The sequence below is a fragment of the Scyliorhinus torazame genome, chromosome 9 (assembly GCF_047496885.1).
Source record: "Scyliorhinus torazame isolate Kashiwa2021f chromosome 9, sScyTor2.1, whole genome shotgun sequence".
Taxonomy (NCBI): domain Eukaryota; kingdom Metazoa; phylum Chordata; class Chondrichthyes; order Carcharhiniformes; family Scyliorhinidae; genus Scyliorhinus; species Scyliorhinus torazame.
In genome coordinates, this window is record NC_092715.1 from 67,512,652 (window position 1) to 67,537,624 (window position 24,973).

Below are 24,973 nucleotides of genomic sequence, written 5' to 3' on the forward strand. Positions count from 1 at the left end.
TCAAACGGTGTTAAATATCACTTTGTCCCAACATACATCTAAAGCTCTTGAGATAATCATACAGAACCAGAAAACAAAAAAAAAAATAACATCCCAAATATAAGATGTATTTGCACTATCCCAAAAATAAGATAGTTTTGTATTATTTCCCCCTCTAACAAGAACATGGATAAAAAACTACAAAAAATACACTTAGCCCACTGCCAAAAATATGTTAAAACAAAGCCAGTTTTTAATTAATACACCGCCGAATTCAGAAAATGTGACTCAAAATGTGTAAATAACAGTTATAATACAATACCACCTGATTATCTCACCTTTTTGTTCGAACAATTGAACTGGAAGATGGTTTCTCTAATCCTGTCAGACCTATCAATTAAAAGAGAACATATTATCTCTTTCCTCCCACATGGATTAAACAACTCATAAGAATTACTAGCATTCTAGCAAACAAAAACCTTTTTCCAATAATTGTTTGCATTGGAGGAGTGAAACCTTTGTGCTTATCCAGTTGAAGAGTTTCAGGACTGGGAATGGGAATATTTTGTTACTTTATGAACCAGCTTTAGCAAATACACCTCCAGGTCAGGAATAACAGGCACCCAGGAAGGAGACCAAAGTTCCTTGAGCTTCATTGGCAAAACAAAACCAATCAAATGAGTTGTCCTAAGTTGTTACAATGACTTGTATTTACTGCCACAAGGATAAGCCCCTTTTTTTGAAAATAAGATTTTTTAAATTTCAACTGATTGGAAATTTTGTAATTTGAAATGAGATAGGACAAGCTTAAAAACACAAGGCCACCTTACAACCTGAAGGTGAAAAACAAATAAACCTCCAGACCCATCACTCTTCAAGAAGACATTAAAAGGCACGGGTTGATAGAATCATAGAATTTACAGTGCAGAAGGAGGCCATTCGGCCCATCGAGTCTACACCGGCTCTTGGAAAGAGCACCCTACCCAAGCCCACACTTCCACCCTATCTCCATAACCCAATAACCCCACCCAACACCAAGGGCAATTTTGAACACTAAGGGCAATTTATCATGGCCAATCCACCTAACCTGCACATCTTTGGACTGTGGGAGGAAACCGGAGCACCCGGAGGAAACCCACGCACACACGGGGAGGTTGTGCAGACTCCACACAGACAGTGACCCAAGCCGGAATCAAACCTGGGACCCTGGAGCTGTGAAGCAATTGTGCTATCCACAATGCTACCGTGCTGCGGGTTGGATGTTGAAACAATGGCTGTCACAGGCACGCCCATCCAAAACCCCTTAGAAATACAAAATGCATGAAGTATAACAGGCCAGGTTACAACCACTGCAGAGAGTTGCAAGTGACACAAGGAGTGTCAAGAAAGTTTTCAGCAGAGGAAACAGGCTGAAAAGCTGTGCTCTTTCCCCCTTCTGGAAAAAAATGATTTACCTGGTTTGAAAAGTTAATTATCAAAATCTACCAGCAAATTAGAGATCCCATAATTATTACAACATGTACATATAAACAAATTCACATAACCAGCTAACCCAAATCAGTTGCAATGTCTAACAATCTACAAGCAAATGGCACCCAAGTACATATTCTTTTAACTTTTCATTAATTTCGGCTCTAATTTCCCTTAGTTCTGATACATGTGCGTGAGGCGTCATATTTTTATTATTTTTTGTTTGGGTTTAGTGGTTAATAAATTTGCTCTAAGTCAAAGATGGTTGGCTCCTTATTGCTCATTGCAGAAATAGTTAAATACATTTGGATTCAGAAAAAGCATATCCATCTGAAAAATAAACTTAAATCTTTGTTGTGATGAAGTGAATAGAGGGGAGTCAGTTCACTTCTTCGCACTGGTCGTAAACATCATATAGCATCTTTAAGCTATGAAATATTCCAATAATAAAAGCATATAGTACTGGAAGAACTCAGTCGTTCTGACAGCATCCGTGGCGAGAGAAACAGAGTTAATGTATCGAATGCAATATGACTTGTTTGGAACTGGAGGGGTAGAAATGTCATTTTCTTTGCTGGTAAAGGGGGTGGGGCAGGTGGAACAAACGGCAAGGTCAGGGATAGGTTCTAGGGTGGGGAGGTTAAAAACCGAAGATGGCAGGCGGCACAGTGGCGCAGTGGTTAGCACTGCTGCCTCGCAACGCCAAGGACGGGGTTCGATCCCAGCCCCGGATCACTGTCCGTGTGGAGTTTGCACATTCTCCATGTATCTGTGTGTGTGGGTCTCACCCCCACAACCCAAAAATGTGCAGGGTAGGTGGATTGGCCACACTAATTTGCCCCTTAATTGGAAAAATTAAAAAGAAACAAGGGTGCCATGGAACAAATGGCAGTGGGAGTGATCATGGTAAGAATAAAGAAACAAATCATTGGTCCAGGGTAGGTATTAATAGCAGAACAAAGGTCAGTAAAAACATGCGAATAAGACACAGACTAGCACTCGCAAAATACATTCAAAATGGAGCACAGTGTTCATGGCCTTAAGTTGTTGAGCTCAAGATCTAATCCAGAAGAATGTAAGGATGCTTAATCAGAAGATGAGGTGCTGTCCCTCCAGTTTAAGTTGGTCTTCATTGGAGCATTGCAGCAGGCCAAGGACAAAAATGGGAGCATGAGAGCAAGATAGTGAATTGAAATGGCAGTCAAACAGAGCAGAGTTGTCCCACAAAGTGGTCACCCAGCCTGCGTTTGGTCTTCCCAATATAGAGGAGAGCACATTGTTGCAGCAAATATAGTGACTAAATTGAAAGAATTTCTGCTTTGCCTGGAGTGTTTGAAGCCTTGGACGGTGAGAAGGAAGGAGGTAAAGGGGCAGGAGTTACACCGTCAGTGATTGCATGGGAGGGTAACGTGGGAAGGTTTTGGGAGTGATGGAGGAGTGGAGCAGTGTGTCACAGAGGGAACAGTCCATTCAGAATGCTGACTGGGCAGGAAGCAGAAGATATATTTGATGGTGTCATCATGCTGTAGGTTGCAGAAATGGCAGAGGATGATTCTTTGAATATAGAGGCTAGTGTGGTGGAAAGAACAGACAAGGTAACCCTATCGTGGTTCTGGGATAGAGGGGAAGGGCTGAGGGCAAAAATGCAAGAAATGGGGTAGACACGGTGGAGGGCCCTGTCAACCAGTGGAGTTTGGAAATCTTTGTCCATGACAGTATCGGTGAAGTGACCACTGCACATCATTGTGGACCATCAGCAGCAACAGAACTATACTCAACTGCAATCTGGAAACCATGGCACAGCATATCCCCCACTATACCATTACCAAGCCAGGGGATCAACCTGCTTCAATGACAAGTGCAGGAGAGCATGTCAGGAGCAACACCAGGCATACCTAAAAATGAGGGGTCAACCTGGTAAAGCTACAGGACTACTTGTGTGCCAAACAGAATAAACAGCAAGTAATAGACAGAGCTAAGCGATTCTACAACACACATATCAGATCTAAGCTCTGTAGTTCTGCCGCTTCCAGCTGTGAATGGTGGAGGACAATTGAACTCACTGGAGGAGGCTCCACAAATATCCCATCTTCAATGATGGAGGAGCCCAACACATCTGTGCAAAAGACAAGTTTGAAGCATTTGCAACAATCTTCAGCTAAAAATGCCAAGTGGATGATCCATCTCGGTCTCCTCTGGGGGTTCCCCCATATCACAGTCTTCAGCCAATATGATTCACTCCACATGATGTCAGTCTTCAGCCAATATGATTCACTCCACATGATATCAAGAAACATCTGAAGGCACTGGACATTGCAAAGGCTATGAGCCCTGACAATATCCCAGCAATACTACTGAAGACTTGAGCTCTCGAAGGTGCACACCACTAGCCAAACTGTTCCAGTACAGCTGCAACACTGGCATGTAGCCGGCAATGTGGAACATTGCCCTGTTCTGGCCTGTACACAAGAAACAGGGTAAATCCAATCCAGCCAATTACCACCCGAACAGTCTACTGTCAGCAAAGTAGAAGGAGTCATCAACCGTGTTATCAAGCGGCACTTACTCAGCAATAACCTGTTCACAGATGCTCGGTTTGGGTTCTGCCAAGGTCACTCAACTCCTGACCTCTTTACAGCCTTGGTTCAAACATGGACAAAAGCGCTGAATACCAGAGGTGAGAGTGACTTTCCTTGACATCAAGGCAGCATTTGACCGAGTATAGCATCACAGAGCCCCAGCAAAACTGGAGTCAATGGGAATCGGGGAAAACTCCGCTGGTTGGAATCGTACCTGGCACAAAGATGGTTTTGCTGGCTGGAGGTCAGTGATCTCAGCTCCAGGACCTCACCGCAGGAGTTCTTCAGGGTAGTATCCTATGCCCAATCAACTACAGCTGCTTCACCAATGACCTCCCACCCATCATAGGACGGCACAGTGGCACAAGGGCAGCATAGTGGCACAGTGGTTAACACTGTTGCCTCACATTGTCAGGGAGCCGGGTTCAATTCCGAACTTGGGTAACTGTATGGAGTTTGCACGTTCTCCATGTGTCTGCATGGGTTTCCTCTGGGTGCCCCCGTTTCCTCCCACTGTCCAAAGATGTGCAGATTAGGTGGATTGGCCATGCCAAATTGCCCCTTCCTGGTCAAACGTTAAGTGGGGTTATGGGGATAGGACAGGGGAATGGGCCGAGGTTGGGGTGCTCTTTCGAAGGGTTGGTGCAGACTCGATGAGCCAAATGGCCTCCTTCTGCACTGGATGATTCTATGATCTACGATAAGGTCAGAAGTGGTGATGTTTGTGGATGACTCCACACTGTTCAGCACCATTCGCGGTTCCTCAGATACTGAAGCAGTCCATCTCCAATTGCAGCAAGACCTGGACAATATGCAGGCTTGGGCTGACAAGTGGCAAGTTACATTCACACCACACAAATGCCAGGCAATGACGATCTCTTACAAGAGAAGATCGAACTATTGCATCTTGACATTCAATGGCATTACCATTGCTGAATCCCCCACAATCAACAGCCTGGGGGGTTACTATTGACCAGAATTTGAACTGGACTAGCCACATTAATACAGTGGGCAGGGCAGGTCAAAAGCTAAGAATCCTACGGTGAGTAACTCACCTCCTTCCCCCCCCCCCCCCCCCCCCATTTCAATGCCTGTCCACCATCTACAAGGCACAAGACAAGAGTGCAATGGAATAGGGCGGCACGGTGGCACAGTGGTTAGCACTGCTGCCTCACAGCACTGAGGACCCGGGTTCGATCCCGCCCCAGGTCACTGTCCTTGTGGACTTTGGGTGGATCTCATCACCGCAACCCAAAGATGTGCAGGGTAGGTGAATTGGCCATGCTAAATTGGCCCTTAATTGGAAAAAAGAAGAATTGGGTATTTAAATGTTTTTTAAAAAAGGAATGCAATGGAATACTCTTCACTTGCCTGGATGTGAGCAGCTTCCAACAACATGCAAGGAGCTCAACACCATCCAGAATAAAGCAGCCCGCTTGATTGCTCCTCCTTCCATAAACATTCAAACACTCCACCACCGACGAACAGTGGCAGCAGTGTGCACCATCTACAAAGTGCACTGCAGTAACTCACCATAGTTTCTTAGACAGCAGCTTCCAAATCCACAACCACTACCGTTGAGAAGGCCAAGAGCAGCAAATACCTGGGAACCCCACCACCTGGAGATTCTCTCTAAGTCACTGATCACCCTGACTTGGAAATATATCGGCGTTCCTTAACTGTCGCTGGGGCAACATCCTGGAACTCACTCCCTAACAGCACAGTGGGTGTACCTACACTTCAAAGACTGCGGCAGTTCAGAACACAACTCACCACCACCTTCCGAAAGACAACCAGGGATGGCTTCAGCAGCGACACCCACATCCCGTAAATTAATATATATATATTTTTTAAACCCAGTGATGTGTTAGGGAGGGAGTTCCAGGGTTTTGACCCAGTGATAGTGAAGGAATACCTTTAGCATGTGGCTTGGAGGTGAAATTGCAGGTGGTGGTGTTCTCATGCAATTACTGCCCTTGCCCTTCATTGGTGGTACGGGACACAGGTTCGAAAGGTTCTATCGAAGGATCCTTCATGAGTTACTACAGTGCATTGTACACACTGCTGCAGTCTATCTGGTGTAGGGACAATTCCGTTTCTGGTCAATGGTAACCCTCAGGACGTTGATAACAGGGGATTCAGCAATTGTAATGCTGATGAATGCCAAGAGGAGATGATTAGATTCTTTCTTGCTGGAGATGGCCATTGCGGGCACTGGTGTGGTACAAATGTTACATGCCACATATCAGCCTCGGCCGGAATGTTGTCCAGGTCTTGCTGCATATGGACAGACTGTCTCAATATCTGAGGAGTCGTGAAAGGTACTGAACATTGTGCCATCATCAGCGAACATCCCCACTTCTGACTTTACGATGGAGAGAAGGTTGTTGATGAAGCAGCTAAAGACGATTAGGCCTAGGACTCAATTCTGATGAACTCTTGCAGCAATATCCTGGGACTCAAACAACCATTTTCCTTTCTGCCAGATATGACTGCAGCCAGTGGAGAGTTTTCCCCGATTCCCATTGACTTCAAATTTTACAGGGCTTTTTGATGCCACATTTGGTCAAATGCTGCCTTAATGGCAAGGGCAATCATTTTCACCTCACCTCTTTTGTCTATGTTTGGACCAAGGCTGCAATGAGATCAGGCTCCAACTGTTATCAGTGAGCAGATTATTGCTGTGTTAAGTGTCGCTTGTCAGCACTGTCAATGGTGTAATTTTGCTGATGATGGGATGATAGTTGACCAATTTAAATTTGTCCTGCTTTCTGTAGATAAGACATACGTGAACAATTTTTCACATTGCCATGTATATTCCAGTGTTGTCTCTGTACTGGAATAGCTTGACTAGGGATGCAGCTTGTTCTGAAACACAAATCTTCAGTACTATTGCTGGAATACTATTAGGGCCCATTGCTTGATTGAATATGGTGTGAACAAGACTTCCGGGTGCGGCGATGACCAGCTAAGTCGCACGTTTCGGCAGCTCCCGGTGGAACGGACTTTTGGGCTCTGAATAAGAGCCCCAACGGCAATTTTAACGGCTAAAAGCACTGTGCGGTAAACCAGAAGGGAATCCCCCCCTGGACACGGATGGAAAAAGGAGAGGAAAGTGGCCGGATTGCGGTGGATCCTTTAGAGCAGCGGCAAGGAAGGCAAGCAAAAACCAAGATGGCGTCGGAAGGTGGCAGTTTAATATGGGGCCCTGAACAACACGAGTTCTTGAAGCGCTGCGTGGAAGAACTTAAAAAGGAGATGAAGAAGGCCCCGATATTACAGGCGATTGAAGGGCTAAAGGATGAGCAAAAGACCCAGGAGCAGGAGCTTCGGGTCGTGAAGGCAAAGGCTGTCGAGAACGAGGACAATATACAGGGCCTGGTGGTGAAGACGGAGATGCACGAGGCACACCATAAAAGGTGTGTGGAAAGGCTGGAGGTGCTGGAGAATAATGCGAGGAGGAAGAATTTAAGGATTCTTGGTCTTCCCGAGGGTGCAGAGGGGGCGGACGTCGGGGCATATGTGAGCACAATGCTGCACTCGTTAATGGGATCGGAGGCCCCGACGGGTCCGTTGGAGGTGGAGGGAGCCTATCGAGTTATGGCGCGAAGACCGAGGGCTGGAGAAATTCCCCGAGCCATAGTGGTGAGATTTCTCCGATATAAGGACAGAGAGATGGTCCTCAGATGGGCAAAGAAAACTCGGAGCAGTAGGTGGGAGAACGCGGTGATCCGTGTCTATCAGGATTGGAGTGCAGAGGTGGCGAGAAGGAGGGTGAGCTTCAATCAGGCCAAGGCGGTGCTTCATAAAAGGAAGGTCAAATTTGGAATGCTGCAGCCGGCAAGACTGTGGGTCACACATCAAGGGAAACACCACTACTTTGAAACGGCGGATGAGGCATGGACATTTATTGTCGAAGAGAAATTGGAATAAGTGGGTTATATAAAAAAAAAGAACGTTTGAGACAAAGTGGTGGGGCGAATATGGGGGGCGAAGAGGGGGGAAAAAGGGGGGGAAGAGGAGAGATGATTTTTAAGTTGTTAATCCTGCGACCCGGTAACTTTTCTCTCTTCCCCTTGTTGTGGGGGAGGGAGGGAGGGAGGTGGAGGAGCTGGGGGCATCAGCCATTGGGGGCGGGGCCAAAAGGGAAGCAGGGGCTTTGTTCCTGCGCTATGATAATTATGGCGGGAACAGGGAAGCAGGAAGGAGGGGGCGTCGCACAGTGCGAGCCGAGGTCACGGGGGAAGCCGAGGTCGGCCAGAGTTTGCTGACTTCCGGGAGCAACATGGGGGGTGCAATTACGCTAGTGGGGGATCTAGCGGGGGGTGGGGGGGTTTAACTGGGTTGCTGCTGCTGGGGAGAAGGGGGAGCTGGTATGGGGTGGGGTGGGCGGGGCGGGGGGCGCCACCTGGGGGGGACACAGCTACGTGGGAACCGGGTGAGGAGCTGGTTAAAAAAAGGGGATGGCTAGTCGACAAGGTGGGGGGGGGGGGGTAAAGAGCCCCCCAACCCGGCTGATCACGTGGAATGTGAGAGGGCTGAACGGGCCGATAAAGAGGGCACGGGTACTCGCACACCTAAAGAAACTTAAGGCAGATGTGGTTATGCTACAGGAGACGCATTTGAAACTGATAGACCAGGTCAGACTACGCAAAGGATGGGTGGGGCAGGTGTTTCATTTGGGGCTAGATGCGAAAAACAGGGGGGTGGCTATACTAGTGGGGAAGCGGGTAATGTTTGAGGCAAAGACCATAGTGGCGGATAGTGGGGGCAGATACGTGATGGTGAGTGGCAAATTACAGGGGGAGGCGGTGGTCTTAGTGAACGTATATGCCCCGAACTGGGATGATGCCAACTTTATGAGGCGCATGCTAGGACGTATCCCGGACCTAGAGGCGGGGAAGCTGGTAATGGGTGGAGATTTTAACACGGTGCTGGAACCAGGGCTGGACAGATCGAGGTCCAGGACCGGAAGGAGGCCGGCAGCAGCTAGGGTGCTTAAGGACTTTATGGAGCAGATAGGAGGAGTAGACCCCTGGAGATTTAGTAGACCTAGGAGTAAGGAATTTTCGTTTTTCTCCTATGTCCACAAAGTTTATTCACGGATACACTTTTTTGTTTTGGGAAGGGCGCTGATCCCGAAGGTGACGGGGACGGAGTATACGGCTCTAGCTATTTCGGATCACGCTCCACATTGGGTGGACTTGGAGATAGGGGAGGAAAAAGAACAGCGTCCACCCTGGAGAATGGACATGGGGCTATTGGCGGACGAGGGGGTGTGCTTAAGGGTGAGGGGGTGTATTGAAAGGTACTTGGAACTCAATGATAATGGGGAGGTCCAGATGGGAGTGGTCTGGGAGGCGCTGAAGGCAGTGGTTAGAGGGGAGCTGATATCAATCAGGGCACATAAAGGAAAGCAGGAGGGTAGGGAACGGGAGCGGTTGCTGAAAGAACTTCTGAGGGTGGACAGGCAATATGCGGAGGCACCGGAGGAGGGACTATACAGGGAAAGGCAAAGGCTACATGTAGAATTTGATTTGCTGACTACGGGCAATGCAGAGGCACAATGGAGGAAGGCACAGGGTGTACAGTACGAATATGGGGAGAAGGCAAGCAGGTTGCTGGCCCACCAACTGAGGAAAAGGGGAGCAGCGAGGGAGATAGGGGGAGTGAGAGATGAGGAGGGAGAGATGGAGCGGGGGGCGGAGAGAGTGAATGGAGTGTTCAAGGCATTCTATGAAAGATTATATGAAGCTCAGCCCCCGGATGGGAAGGAGAGAATGATGTGTTTTCTGGACCAGCTGGAATTTCCTAAGGTGGAGGAGCAGGAGAGGGTGGGACTGGGAGCACAGATTGAAACGGAGGAAGTAGTGAAAGGAATTAGGAGCATGCAGGCGGGGAAGGCCCCGGGACCAGTTGAATTTTATAGGAAATATGTGGACTTGCTGGCCCCGCTACTGATGAGAACCTTTAATGAGGCGAGGGAAAGGGGGCAGCTGCCCCCGACTATGTCAGAGGCAACGATATCGCTCCTCCTAAAGAAGGAAAACGACCCGCTGCAATGCGGGTCCTATAGGCCTATTTCCCTCCTGAACGTGGACGCCAAGATTCTGGCCAAAGTAATGGCAATGAGGATAGAGGATTGTGTCCCGGGCGTGGTCCATGAGGACCAAACTGGGTTTGTGAAGGGGAGACAGCTGAATACGAATATACGGAGGCTGCTAGGGGTAATGATGATGCCCCCACCAGAGGGGAAAGCGGAGATAGTGGTGGCGATGGATGCAGAGAAAGCATTTGATAGAGTGGAGTGGGATTATTTGTGGGAGGTGCTGAGGAGATTCGGCTTTGGAGATGGGTATATTAGATGGGTACAGCTGCTGAATAGGGCCCCGATGGCGAGCGTAGTCACGAATGGACGGGGGTCTGAATATTTTCGGCTCCATAGAGGGATGAGACAGGGATGTCCTCTGTCCCCATTATTGTTTGCACTGGCGATTGAGCCCCTGGCAATAGCATTGAGGGGTTCCAGGAAGTGGAGGGGAGTACTCAGGGGAGGAGAAGAACACTGGGTATCTCTGTATGCGGACGATTTGTTGTTATATGTGGTGACCCGGCGGAGGGGATGCCAGAGATAATGCGGATACTTGGGGAGTTTGGAGTTTTTTCAGGGTATAAATTGAACATGGGGAAAAGTGAGTTGTTTGTGGTGCATCCAGGGGAGCAGAGCAGAGAAATAGAGGACTTACCGTTGAGGAAGGTAACAAGGGACTTTCGGTACTTGGGGATCCAGATAGCCAAGAATTGGGGTACATTGCATAGGCTAAATTTAACGCGGTTGGTGGAGCAGATGGAGGAGGACTTTAAGAGATGGGACATGGTGTCCCTGTCACTGGCAGGGAGGGTGCAGGCGGTTAAAATGGTGGTCCTCCCGAGATTCCTTTTTGTGTTTCAGTGCCTCCCAGTGGTGGTCACGAAGGCTTATTTTAAAAGAATTGAGAAGAGTATTATGAGTTTTGTGTGGGCCGGGAAGACCCCGAGAGTGAGGAGGGGATTTTTGCAGCGTAGTAGGGATAGGGGGGGGGCTGGCACTACTGAGCCTAAGTGAGTACTACTGGGCCGCCAATATCTCAATGGTGTGTAAGTGGATGGGAGAAGAGGAGGGAGCGGCGTGGAAGAGATTGGAGAGGGCGTCCTGCAGGGGGACTAGCCTACAAGCTATGGTGACGGCGCCGTTGCCGTTCTCACCGAAGAAATACACCACAAGCCCGGTGGTGGTGGCTACACTGAAAATTTGGGGGCAGTGGAGACGGCATAGGGGAAAGACGGGAGCCTCGGTGCGGTCCCCGATAAGAAATAACCATAGGTTTGTTCCGGGGAGAATAGATGGTGGATTTGGAGCATGGCAAAGAGTAGGGGTAACACAATTGAGTGATCTGTTCGTAGATGGGACGTTTGCGAGTCTGGGAGCGCTGACGGAAAAATATGGGTTGCCCCAAGGGAATGCATTTCGGTATATGCAACTGAGGGCTTTTGCGAGGCAACAGGTGAGGGAATTCCCGCAGCTCCCGATGCAGGAGGTGCAGGATAGAGTGATCTCAGAGACATGGGTGGGGGACGGTAAGGTGTCAGACATATATAGGGAAATGAGGGACGAGGGGGAGATCATGGTAGATGAGCTGAAAGGGAAATGGGAAGAGGAGCTGGGGGAGGAGATTGAGGAGGGGCTGTGGGCTGATGCCCTAAGTAGGGTAAACTCATCGTCCTCGTGTGCCAGGCTAAGCCTGATACAATTTAAGGTGTTACACAGGGCGCATATGACTGGAGCACGGCTCAGTAAATTTTTTGGAGTAGAGGATAGGTGTGCGAGATGCTCGAGAAGCCCAGCGAATCACAGCCACATGTTCTGGTCATGCCCGGCACTACAGGGGTTTTGGGTGGGGGTGTCAAAGGTGCTTTCGAAGGTGGTGGGGGTCCAGGTCGAACCAAGCTGGGGGCTGGCTATATTTGGGGTTGCAGAAGAGCCGGGAGTGCAGGAGGCGAAAGAGGCTGATGTTTTGGCCTTTGCGTCCCTAGTAGCCCGGCGCAGGATATTGTTAATGTGGAAGGAAGCCAAGCCCCCGGGTGTGGAGACCTGGATAAATGACATGGCAGGGTTTATAAAGTTGGAACGGATTAAGTTTGTTCTAAGGGGGTCGGCTCAAGGGTTCACCAGGCGGTGGCAACCGTTCGGCGAATACCTCACAGAAAGATAGAGGGAATGGAAAAGAAGAAGACAGCAGCAGCAACCCGTGGGGGGGGGTGGGGGGGTGGGGGGGGTGGAAGAGGGAAATCAGAAGGACTCTCAGGGATGTTATTGTATATGCATAGGTATTTGGTATATGTAATTGTATATTGGATTGTTGGATTGTATTTTTGGAGAGTATTTATCGTGGACAAGGCAGTTGCCATTTAGTTTTGTTTTTGATTTTGTTCAAATATTATTTATTTATTTGTTTAAAACTGGCCATTGTTATTTATATTGTTTTATTGATGTATAAAGGAAACACTATGTACTGTTATGTTTGGCCAAAAAATCTTGAATAAAATATATCTTTAAAAAAAAAGAATATGGTGTGAACCGAACTGGATGTGGCAGGACTGCAGAGCTTAAATCCGATCCAGTGCCTTGGTGGGAATTGAATCTCTGTCATTAGAGCATTAGCCTGAACCTCTAGATTACAAATTCAGTGACATTACCAATATGCTGCTGCCTCCACCAATTTTTATTAACAAAGTGATCTGGAGAACAGTCTGATTAGTGAGTTTGCGGATGTCACAAAGATTTCCAGAGTTGCTGATAGTGCTGAGGATTGTCAGAGGATATAACAGGATATAGATAGATGGGAGACTTAGGCACAGAAATGGCAGATGGAGTTTAATCCGGACAAATACTAGGTGATGCATTTTGGAGGATCAAATCTAGGTTTGAATCATACTGTAAATGGCAGAACCCTTAGGAACATTAACATGCAGAGGGATCTGGGTGTGCAGGTCCACAGTCCCCTAAAAGTGGCAACACAGGTGGTCAAGGTCATTAAGAAGGCATATGGCATGCTTGCCTTCATCAGCTGGGGCACTGAGTACAAGAGTTGGGAAATCATGTTGCAGCTATATAAAACCTTGGTTCGCCCGCATTTGGAATATTGAGTGCAGTTCTGGTCACTAATTGTCAGAAGGATGTGGAAGCTTTGGAGAGAGTGCAAAGAAGGATCACCGGGATGTTTCCTGGTCTCGAGGGTATTGGCTATGAGGAAAGGCTGAACAAACTAAGATTATTTTCACTGGAAAGACAGAGGCTGAGGGGAAACCTGATCGAGGTGGACAAAATTATGAGAGGCATAGACAGAGTGGCTAGTTAGAGGCTTTTACCAAGGGTGTAAGTGTCAATTACAAGTGGGCACAGGTACAAAGTGAGAGGGGGAACGTTTAAGGGAGATTTGCGGGGTAAGCATTTCACACAAAGTGGTGGGAGCCTGGAACGCGCTGCCAGAGGATGTGGTGGAAGCAGGCACATTAGCAACATTTAAGAGGCACCTGGAAGGGTACATGAAGAGGGAGGAAATAGAGGGATACGGACCGAGTAAGGGCATAAAGTTTTGTTTTTAGTTAGGGCATCATGATCGACACAGGCTTGGAGGATGAAGGGCCTGTTCCTGTGCTGTACTTTCCTTTGTTCTTCGTTCTCTTTGTTCTTTGATTCAGTTTAATAACTATGCGTAAAAACATGCCACCGGATGTGGAACAGAGTCATACTGTAGAAATACAATAGTTTTAATCTCTAATCTGAGCTGAGCTCATTCATTAACAGGGTGAAGGGAATTATAATTGCCCTCCTGAGTGCTTCTGAGGTTCGGAGGAAAGAACAGTCAGGGCATACGATCCTGGCTGCTATCTAGTGCCCTCTGCTGGAACATAAACAAATATGTTGGTGGCAATTCAAGATAAATTGGGTTGGCTGTGTTTCACATGCTCTCCCCTTAGTGGCCCACTTTGATTATTGGATGCCACCAGACTCATTCATAAATTGGTAACTACAGAAGAGTGAACACATCTCTAAAAGTACCGCAGATTAACACGCAATAGTAAAATGTTGTTATTGGAAACAGGATTGCTCACCTATTCCATTTGAAAAGCATTCAGACATAGTTGGCCGCGCTGGTCTTTCAGTTAGCTCCTGTATAACGCCTTGATTTAGACAGATGTCAACATGCCTGTTGAACAATGACAGATCAGTTGTTCCTTGTTTAATGTTGCAAATTGGACAAACCAGGCCAGCCGGTTCTTCTGAATAAGAGGGATGCCTTTCCTGTGATGATCTTGTAAGTTTTGACTGTTGCTGCATGTAATGAGTTCGCTGTATCAAAGGGTCAAGTTGTGTAAATGGGGGTAGATCTAACATGCCAGCACTCAATTCTTGTTGACCAAATTGCTTCTCTCCCTGTGTTGTATTAGTAGATTTATCAGATAACTTATTGTACAATAAACTGTTGTGGTCTGAAATTTCCTCTATTAATGTATCTTTATCCTTAGTGAGTTCCAAAGTTTTTGCTGCATTGCTAGGAAGTGCCATATGATGTTTAAGCATCTCCTTCAGGTGAGCCTGGTCACCCGATTGCCCAATACAACATGCCTTGTTTTTTACTGAAGATTCCCAGTCAAAGCTGCTATTTTCAGTACCTCCGGTCATATTTCTGTAAGTTTCTGAAGGTCTCTCCTTATATTTCATTCCTTTCTGTTCATTATTTAACTGATCACTTTTTAGATTTATTATTTTACTTTCTAAATCATTATCCAAGCCAGATTTCTTTGTGCTTATATAGCTTATTGTTGAAGTATTTGGTTCACCTATCTCGGAAACTTGAGAAGACCTGGTTACACATGGCCACTCATCAACTTGCTTGTTTATGCCTTGCTTTTTGAAACATATTGAAGAATTACTGGTAGCCTTTAATTCTCGGGTCAGACCACTGCCCTCAGCAACATTGCTTCCTGGGATTGTTACAGCAGATTTGCATCTTTCTTGTTGCTTCTTTGCAAGAACCTGGTTGAAAAAGGACTGCCCATTGTTTTGCTTGCACTTTTTATTGAAGAAACCGTCCCTTTTGAATGTTTCTCGAAGTTCTTCTTGATCCTTGACATCTATGTTGTCAGATTTAGAGGTGCTCTCAGACTTTCCAGTGTGCAAAAATTTGATAATGCTTTTTTGGTGAGATCTTTTCTCATCTTGATGGACAAAGCCAGACACTCGCACACCTGTGCAGGATAAACACAAAGGAGAAGTAATAACTTATTCATTTCACAAAAGTGACAGGTCACTAAATTAAAATGATTACCAGATAATATATCCTTCTGGTGTGCATGAAAGGCTCAAAAAGGACTAATGGCCACTTATAAAGCATATTAGACTGGGTACTGCGTAATGAAAAGGGAATCATTGCCAATCTGGCTGTACAAGACCCCTTGGGGATGAGGGATCATAACATGATAGAATTTTTTATCAAGATGGAGAGTGAAGTAGTTGATTCGGAGACGAGGGTGCTGAATCTTAATAAAGGGAACTATGAGGATGTGAGGCGTGAGTTGGCCTTAATAGATTGGGGAGAGTTGCTTAAAGGGATGACAGTGGATAGACAATGGCAAACATTAAAGGAACGCATGGGGGAACTACAGCAACTGTTCATTCCTGTCTGGCACAAAAGCAAAGGGGGCAAGAGGGCCAATCCATGGCTTTCAAAGGAAATTAGAAATAGTATCCAACACAAGGAAGAAGCACACAGATTGGCCAAGAAAAATAATAGGTCTGAGGATTGGGAGCAGTTTAGAATTCAGCAAAGAAGGACAAAGGGATTAAGAAGGGGAAAGTACAGTACAAAAGGAAGCTTGCAGGGAGCGTAAAGACTGACACTAAGGGTTTCCATAGATATGTGAAGAGAAAGAGATTGGTAAAGATAAATGTAGGCCCCCTACAGACAGAAACAGGGGAATGCATAATAAGGGACAAAGAAATGGCTGAGCAATTGAATACATACTTTGGTTCTGTCTTCACAAATGAGGACACAAATCAGACTCCAGAAATGTTGGAGAATGAAAGGTTTAGTGAGAGGGAAGAACTGAGGAAGATCAACATTAGTAGAGAAATGATGCTGGGAAAATTGATGGGATTGAAGGCGGATAAATCCCCAGGGCCTGAGAATCTGCATCCCAGAATGCTGAAGGAGTTGGCTCTGGAAATAGTGGATGCATTGGTGGTCATCTTTCGGAATTCTATAGACTCTGGAACTCTCCCTGCAGATTGGAGGGTAGCCATCGTCACTCCGATATTCAAGAAGGGAATTATAGACCAGTAAGCCTAACATCGGTAGTGGGGAAAATACTTGAATCTATTATCAAGGCCTTTATAGCGGAACATTTAGAAAGCAGTGGCAGGATCAGTCAGAGTCAGGATGGATTTATGAAGGGAAAATCATGCTTGACAAATCTGTAGGAATTCTTTGAAGAGGTAACCAGTACAGTTGACAAGGGGAGCCAGTCGATGTGGTATATTTAGACTTTCAGAAGGCGTTTGACAAAGTCCCGCATAAGAGATTATTGAGCAACATTAAAGCGCATAAGATTGGGGGAAATGTATTGAGGTGGATAGAAAACTGGTTGGCAGAGAGGAAACAAAGAGTAGGGATTAATGGGTCCTTTTCAAATTAGCAGACAGTACTAGTAGGGTACCACAAGGATTAGGGCTGGGACCCCAGCTATTCACAATATATATTAATGATTTGGATGAGGGAACAAAATGTAACATCTCAAAGTTTGCAGATGATACCAAATTAGATGGGAGGGTGAATTGTGACGAGGATGCAGGGATCCTACAGCAAGATCTGGACAGGTTGGGTGAGTGGGCAAATCAATGGCAGATGCAGTATAATTTGGGTAAGTGTGAGGTTATTCACTTTGGAAGCAAAAAAAAGGAAGGCAGATTATTACCTGAATGGTTGTAAATTGGGAGAGGGGAGTGTGCAGCAGGACCTGGGTGTCCTTGTGCACCATTCGCTGAAGGTAAGCATGCAGGTGCAGCAGGTGGTGAAGAAGGCTAATGGTATGTTGGCCTTCATTGCGAGAGGTTTCGAGTCTCGAAGCAGGGATGTGTTGCTGCAATTGTATAGGGCCTTGCTGAGGCCACACTTGGAGTGTTGTGTGCAGTTTTGGGCTCCTTCTCTGAGGAAGGATGTTCTTGCTCTCGAGGGAGTTCAGTGAAGGTTTACCAGACTGATTCCAGGGATGGTGGGACTGTCATATGAGGAGAGATTGACTAGGTTGGGATTATTCTCGCTGGAGTTCAGAAGAATATGGGGGGATCTCAGAGATTTATAAAATTCTAACAGGACTGGACAGGTTAGATGAAGGGAAGATGTGACCAATGATGGGTGTGTCCAGAACCATGGGTCACAGTCTGAGGATTCAGGGTAAACCATTTCGGACAGAGATAAGGAGACATTTCTTCACACAAAGAGTGGTGAGCCCGTGGAATTCATTACCACAGGAAGTAGTTGATGCTAAAACTTTGAATATATTCAAGAGGCGGCTGGATATAGCACTTGGGGAGAATGGATCAAAGGCTATGGGGAGAAAGCAGGATTAGGCTATTGAGTTGGATGATCAGCCATGATCGTGATGAATGACGGAGCAGACCATGTGACTTTGGCTGTTTTTGCAACTGGTAAAGGAGAAATGGGTAAATGACAAGCTCTTTTCTCCTGGTGATCATCGTTATTCTCTCTTTCCTTTCTTGTTCTGGCTGTGCTTTCTGAATTCTGAAGTGTGTCACCAAAAGTGTCTTTCCGATTTGTGGATAGTGGCTAATCTGCTTTTTATTTCCAATATTTTCTGTATCTATTACAGATTATAAGTATTTTCATTTTGTTCTTTTTACTCGTACCGTGGCCCTTTAACGTCTTAATACAGCAAAACATTGAGCCTTGTCGAAATTAGACATTTTTTTCTTCCATTTTCTGCCAACGACCAAGTTCCTGCATATTTTATACCTTCTCATTACAGGGGAATACCTTATGCATGGAATTGTATGGTATCCAATAAAAAAGACTTATTGCTACTGTCATCTCATGAAAGTGGACAAAAAGGTCAGTCTTGTCAAGATTAACAATGAGTATTACCGAGCTAAACAAATATTAATTTATTACTGTGTTTCTTTTTTTTTTATAAAATCGCACCATACATTACCCATAAGTCTCAATCTCAATGGCCGGGGATGTACGTTGCTAATCTCAGTCTTTAGTAATTCATGGGCAACAGCAAAAATCTCCTCTTCTTTGGAAACCGGAGTTGGAACTGTGCAGGCCCTTGTCTTCACTTCAAAGTTTACATTCTTCAATTTTAAAGTTACCGTCTTTCCCTACAATTTTAAAGGACAAACTCTTTTACGAACAGAATATTCCTTAAACGCACCCCCCCCCGCCCCCAAGTAACACAGATTTATGTGTTATTAATTTCATGAATTATGTTATCGTCCATTTAAATTATTGTGTTAACCAGGTAAAATTTCAAATACGTTTTGGTCAACAGAAAGAGAAAGGAACAACAAAAAGAAAAAACTCTACCCTTAGTCCTTCCTTTTGGAGATCTTCTTCAAGATCATGACAAAGATCACGGCATAAGCTGTACTGCTCCGCTGCTTTACTGATTTCACTGAATGTTCTAAAGTTCAAAAGTAAATATTGTATCACATATGGTTTCTAAAGTTAAAATGTACACTGTGGAGATACCTTGATAAAGTGGATACCTTTATAAGGGGTTTCCCAAATCTTTCCAGCCTTGGAATTCTTTGAACCTCGCAAGAACACTAAAAGAACTCCTGAGAAACATTCTTATTATATTGAAGAATTAAACCACAAAAATGATTATAATTACGCAATAGGTGCAAACATAAAAAACAAAAGACATTTCCATGTCTTAACTATCTAAATTTATTTTAATTAAAAGGTTCTGTTGTTATTCAACAAATACTTCCAAGTCTTACCTTCTTTTATCATTTTAATGGGCGCACCCACTCTCACACAGTCGCTCACCCACACCCACAGCCAAACTCACCCTCTCAACCACAGCCACCCTCACCCCCACCCACCCTCCTCTCGGACCCCCACGGGCCCAACCTTCCACTCTCCTCAGGCCCCGTGGCCCCAGCTTTGGGTCTACTCGAGGCCACTGCGTCCCCAGCTTCAGTTCTACTTGGCACCCTTGGCTCTAGCTTCAGTTCCTCTCAAACCCCCGCAGCCCCAGTTTCGGCTCCCCTCGAATCCCCATGACCCCAGTTTTATCATCTCTTGGGCCCGGCTTCGGTTCCTCTCGAGGCCCGTGGCCTCGGCCCCACTTGCCCACCGCCCTCCCCCATCCCACCAGACCAACTGCGGAACCCCTGTATGGGTCCCGCTGAAACAACCCAGATTGGGACCCCTGCCTTTACATTATGACTCTTAAAGTTTTCCTTAAAATACAATTTATACATTTCTGTAGAATATGTAATACAAAATCTATTGTACTTCTATACATTAAAAAATTCCATTAATTATTGATGGAAACACTACTGCTGTAACTGTTACATGTGCTGATGGGTTTCTGCACTAGTCAAACGTCATTAATGGTATCCTTTACTCTCGGACAGTTTTTCTCCTTTTCAATTCTAATTTTACATACATTTCTCAAAAAGCAAAAGTTTATCCTTCATCCTCTACTGCAACAACCACTTCTTAAAGATACTCATCTCTGCCACAAGATTGTTCAAATTGTTCCGTCCAATACTGAGTCCACCCTGGACCGTTACCCCTCTGTCTCCTCAGTGTCTCCTTGACATTTAGCCGCCCACCATTGTTCATCACCTGTTCTCCAAATTTCGCTGTAATGCCGGGCGACTTAACCAATAGCAAGTCCTGGAAGAACCAGAACTTATTCTAACCAAATATAGGTAAAGTATAAGCAATTCAAGCCAGCACCTATGAAAATCCCTGTAATTCTGCTCACAATGGGCGGCATGGTAGCGCCAGGGCCCTGGGTTCAATTCCCAGCTTGGGTCACTGTCTGTGTGGAGTCTGCACGTTCTCCCCGTGTCTGAGTGGGTTTTGTCCGGTTTCCTCCCACAAGTCCCGAAAGGTGTGCTGTTAGGTGAATTGGACATTCTGGATTCTCCCTCTGCATACCCGAACAGGCGCCGGAATGTGGCAACAAGGGGATTTTCACAATAACTTCATTGCAATGTTAATGTAAGCCCACTTGCGACACTGATAAAGATTATTATGTCTGACCCAGCTGTCTAAGAGTGCACTACCCAAACGTCTTGCTTAGCCCTAAGCTGAGTTGCAAACATCAAGTTGTCACCAATGCCAAGGTCACTTAATTCTATCTTTTCAAACTATCCACTTTCAACTTTGAACTGCACTGCCACTGAAACACTATTTTTATTACCTCAGCTTTGAGGCTTTTCTTCCTGGTTTCCCAAGATCCAATCTGTACGTGGCTCACGTCATTTAAAATTCTGTCATCCACATCCTAACCTACAGTGTCCTGTCCTCCCATTAAGCAGTTCCTTGTCCACCTGTACTGACTCTTCGAACAAATCGCTGAATCCACAATTTTTATCCTCATTTGCAAATTGCTAAATAGTCTCACTTCATCCTACTGCCTCAATCTCTTCCAACCTTATATTCCATCTCCTCCTCTCCTCCACCATTGATAATAAAGACTTCACCTTTCTCAACCCTACTTTGAGATTCTCTCCCTAAACTCTATGCCTTGCTACTTCTCACCCTGCCTTTAAAAACATCCGTAAAATCCATCACCAAACAAAGTTTCAGCCACCTTCCCTTTTATTACTGCTCAGCTTATGCTTCTTTTCTATGAAGTTCTGTGGCCACTATGTAAACACAATTAGTTGCTACAATCCAGGTTTTCATGTAATCAGGTTTTAGAAAAGAGTCTCGGTTGTCCAAAGTCAGGAGACATTATGAGTAACACAAACATGCAAAATAGCTGTGAAGGGCTTTAAAAGACTCACGTTTCTGTGCTCATACTCTTCCGATCACCATCTCTGTAACAAGCAAAATATTAACAATAATATTATTTTGTCTTAAATGTATAAATTAACATTTGGAATTATTTAAAACAATATTGGACTACCTATTCAATTTGGGGTATTTTTACATTGATGTGCATCTCACCTTTTAAGGGTAAAAAAAGTAATTTCATTATCCTTTCATGTGTTTACCGGAGGTGTTAAGATACTGTTGTAAAACCCTTTTTGGGACTTCCGGGTGCGGCGATGACCAGCTGAGTCGCACATTTCGGCAACTCCCTGTGAAACGGACTTTTGGGCTCCTGATAGGAGCCCCAACGGCAATTTTGACGGCTAAAAACACTGTGCGGTAAACCAGAAGGGAATCCCCCCTGGATACGGATGGAAAAAGGAGAGGGAAGTGGCCAGATTGCAGTGGATCCTTTAGAACAGCGGCAAGGAAGGCAAGCAAAAACCAAGATGGCGTCGGAAGGTGGCAGTTTAACATGGGGCCCTGAACAACAAGAGTTCTTGAAATGCTGTGTGGAAGAGATCAAAAAGGAAATGAAGAAAGAGCTGTTGGCCCCGATACTACAGGCGATCGAAGGGCTAAAGGAGGAACAAAAGACCCAGGAGCGGGAGCTTCGGGTCGTGAAGGCAAAGGCAGCCGAGAATGAGGACGATATACAGGGCCTGGTGGTGAAGACGGAGACGCAGGAGGCACATCAGAAACGATGTGTGGAAAGGTTGGAGGCACTGGAAAACAACGCAAGGAGGAACAACCTGAGGATTCTTGGTCTTCCTGAAGGTGTGGAGGGAGCGGACGTCGGGGCATATGTGAGCACGATGCTGCACTCGTTAATGGGAGCGGAGGCCCCGGCAGGTCCGTTGGAGGTGGAGGGAGCATACCGAGTGATGGCGCAAGGACCGAGAGCAGGAGAAATTCCCAGAGCCATAGTGGTGAGATTCCTCCGTTTTAAGGATAGAGAAATGGTCCTTAGATGGGCGAAGAAAACTCGGTGTAGTAAATGGGAGAACGCGGTGATCCGCGTTTATCAAGACTGGAGTGCGGAGGTGGCGAGAAGGAGGGCGAGCTTTAATCGGGCCAAGGCGGTGCTTCATAAAAAGAAGATAAAATTTGGAATGCTGCAACCGGCAAGACTGTGGGTCACATATCGAGAGAGGCACCACTACTTTGAGATGGCGGATGAAGCGTGGACTTTTATTGTGGAAGAAAAACTGGAATGAGCGGGTTATTAAAAAGAACGTTCGAACAAAGTGGTGGGGCGAATGTGGGGGGCAAAGAGGGGTTTTATGTACTAATCCTGCGATGCGGTAACTTTTCTCTCTCCCACAGGTGGTGATGGGGGGAGGAGGGGAGGTGGAGGAGATGGGGCGTTGGCCATTGGGAGCTGGAAAAAGGTGATGGCTAATCGACAAGGGGGGGGGTAGGAAGCCCCCCAACTAGGCAGATCACGTGGAACGTGAGAGGGCTGAACGGGCCGATAAAGAGGGCACGGGTACTCACACACCTTAAGAAACTTAAGGCAGATGTGGTTATGTTACAGGAAACGCACCTGAAACTGATAGACCAGGTTAGGCTACGCAAAGGATGGGTGGGGCAGGTGTTCCATTCGGGGCTAGATGCGAAAAACAGGGGGGTGGCTATATTAGTGGGGAAGCGGGTAATGTTCGAGGCAAAGACTATAGTGGCGGATAACGGGGGCAGATACGTGATGGTGAGTGGCAAACTACAGGGGGAGACGGTGGTTTTGGTAAACTTATATGCCCCGAACTGGGATGATGCCAATTTTATGAGGCGGATGCTAGGACGCATTCCGGACCTAGAGATGGGAAAGCTGATAATGGGGGGAGATTTTAATACGGTGTTGGAACCAGGGCTGGATAGGTCGAAGTCCAGGACTGGAAGGAGGCCGGCAGCAGCCAAGGTGCTTAAAGATTTTATGGAGCAGATGGGAGGTGTAGACCCGTGGAGATTTAGCAGACCTAGGAGTAAGGAGTTCTCGTTTTTCTCCTATGTCCATAAAGTCTACTCGCGAATAGACTTTTTTGTGCTGGGTAGGGCATTGATCCCGAAGGTGAGGGGAACGGAGTACACGGCTATAGCCATTTCGGATCACGCTCCACACTGGGTGGACTTGGAGATAGGGTAGGAAACAGGAGGGCGCCCACCCTGGAGAATGGACATGGGACTAATGGCAGATGAGGGGGTGTGTCTAAGGGTGAGGGGGTGCATTGAAAAGTACTTGGAACTCAATGATAATGGGGAGGTCCAGGTGGGAGTGGTCTGGGAGGCATTGAAGGCGGTGGTTAGAGGGGAGCTGATATCAATAAGGGCACATAAAGGGAAGCAGGAGAGTAAGGAACGGGAGCGGTTGCTGCAAGAACTTTTGAGGGTGGACAGACAATATGCGGAAGCACCGGAGGAGGGACTGTACAGGGAAAGGCAAAGGCTACATGTAGAATTTGACTTGCTGACTACAGGCACTGCAGAGGCACAATGGAGGAAGGCACAGGGTGTACAGTACGAATATGGGGAGAAGGCGAGCAGGTTGCTGGCACACCAATTGAGGAAAAGGGGAGCAGCGAGGGAAATAGGGGGAGTGAGGGATGAGGAAGGAGAGATGGAGCGGGGAGCGGAGAGAGTGAATGGAGTGTTCAAGACATTTTATAAAAAATTATATGAAGCTCAACCCCCGGATGGGAGGGAGAGAATGATGGGCTTCTTGGATCGGCTGGAATTTCCCAAGGTGGAAGAGCAGGAAAGGGTGGGACTGGGAGCACAGATCGAGGTAGAAGAAGTGGTGAAAGGAATTAGGAGCATGCAGGCGGGAAAGTCCCCGGGACCGGATGGATTCCCAGTCGAATTCTATAGAAAATATGTGGACTTGCTCGCCCCGGTACTGACGAGGACCTTTAATGAGGCAAAGGAAAGGGGACAACTGCCCCCGACTATGTCTGAAGCAACGATATCGCTTCTCTTAAAGAAGGAAAAGGACCCGCTACAATGCGGGTCCTATAGACCTATTTCCCTCCTAAATGTAGATGCCAAGGTCCTGGCCAAGGTAATGGCAATGAGAATAGAGGAATGTGTCCCGGGGGTGGTCCACGAGGACTAAACTGGGTTTGTGAAGGGGAGACAGCTGAACACGAATATACGGAGGTTGTTAGGGGTAATGATGATGGCCCCACCAGAGGGAGAAACGGAGATAGTAGTGGCGATGGATGCCGAGAAAGCATTTGATAGAGTGGAGTGGGATTATTTGTGGGAGGTGTTGAGGAGATTTGGTTTTGGAGAGGGGTATGTTAGATGGGTGCAGCTGTTGTATAGGGCCCCAGTGGCGAGCGTGGTCACGAATGGACGGGGATCTGCATATTTTCGGCTCCATAGAGGGACAAGGCAGGGATGCCCTCTGTCCCCATTATTGTTTGCACTGGCGATTGAGCCCCTGGCGATAGCGTTGAGGGGTTCCAAGAAGTGGAGGGGAGTACTTAGGGGAGGAGAAGAGCACCGGGTATCTTTGTATGCGGACGATTTGCTACTATACGTGGCGGACCCGGCGGAGGGGATGCCAGAAATAATGCGGATACTTGGGGAGTTTGGGGATTTTTCAGGGTATAAATTGAACATGGGGAAAAGTGAGTTGTTTGTGGTGCATCCAGGGGAGCAGAGTAGAGAAATAGAGGACCTACCGTTGAGGAAGGTAACAAGGGACTTTCGTTACCTGGGGATCCAGATAGCTAAGAATTGGGGCACATTGCATAGGTTAAATTTAACGCGGTTGGTGGAACAGATGGAGGAGGATTTCAAGAGATGGGATATGGTATCCCT

The 24,973-nt window shown here is 46.6% G+C and overlaps 1 protein-coding gene across 2 annotated transcripts in view; it reads right to left on the minus strand.

Moving 5' to 3' along the window:
- polk (polymerase (DNA directed) kappa) overlaps positions 1 to 24,973 on the minus strand; it is a 171,245-nt gene that overhangs the window by 7,108 nt on the left and 139,164 nt on the right. For both annotated transcript variants that reach the window (XM_072516053.1, XM_072516054.1), the window contains 5 exons: positions 21,124 to 21,156; positions 18,677 to 18,773; positions 18,300 to 18,471; positions 14,184 to 15,320; positions 318 to 369 (listed from right to left, as the gene is read on the minus strand). In XM_072516053.1, the coding sequence (XP_072372154.1) occupies positions 318 to 369; positions 14,184 to 15,320; positions 18,300 to 18,471; positions 18,677 to 18,773; positions 21,124 to 21,156 (1,491 nt within the window). The remainder of the gene's footprint in view (positions 1 to 317; positions 370 to 14,183; positions 15,321 to 18,299; positions 18,472 to 18,676; positions 18,774 to 21,123; positions 21,157 to 24,973) is intronic.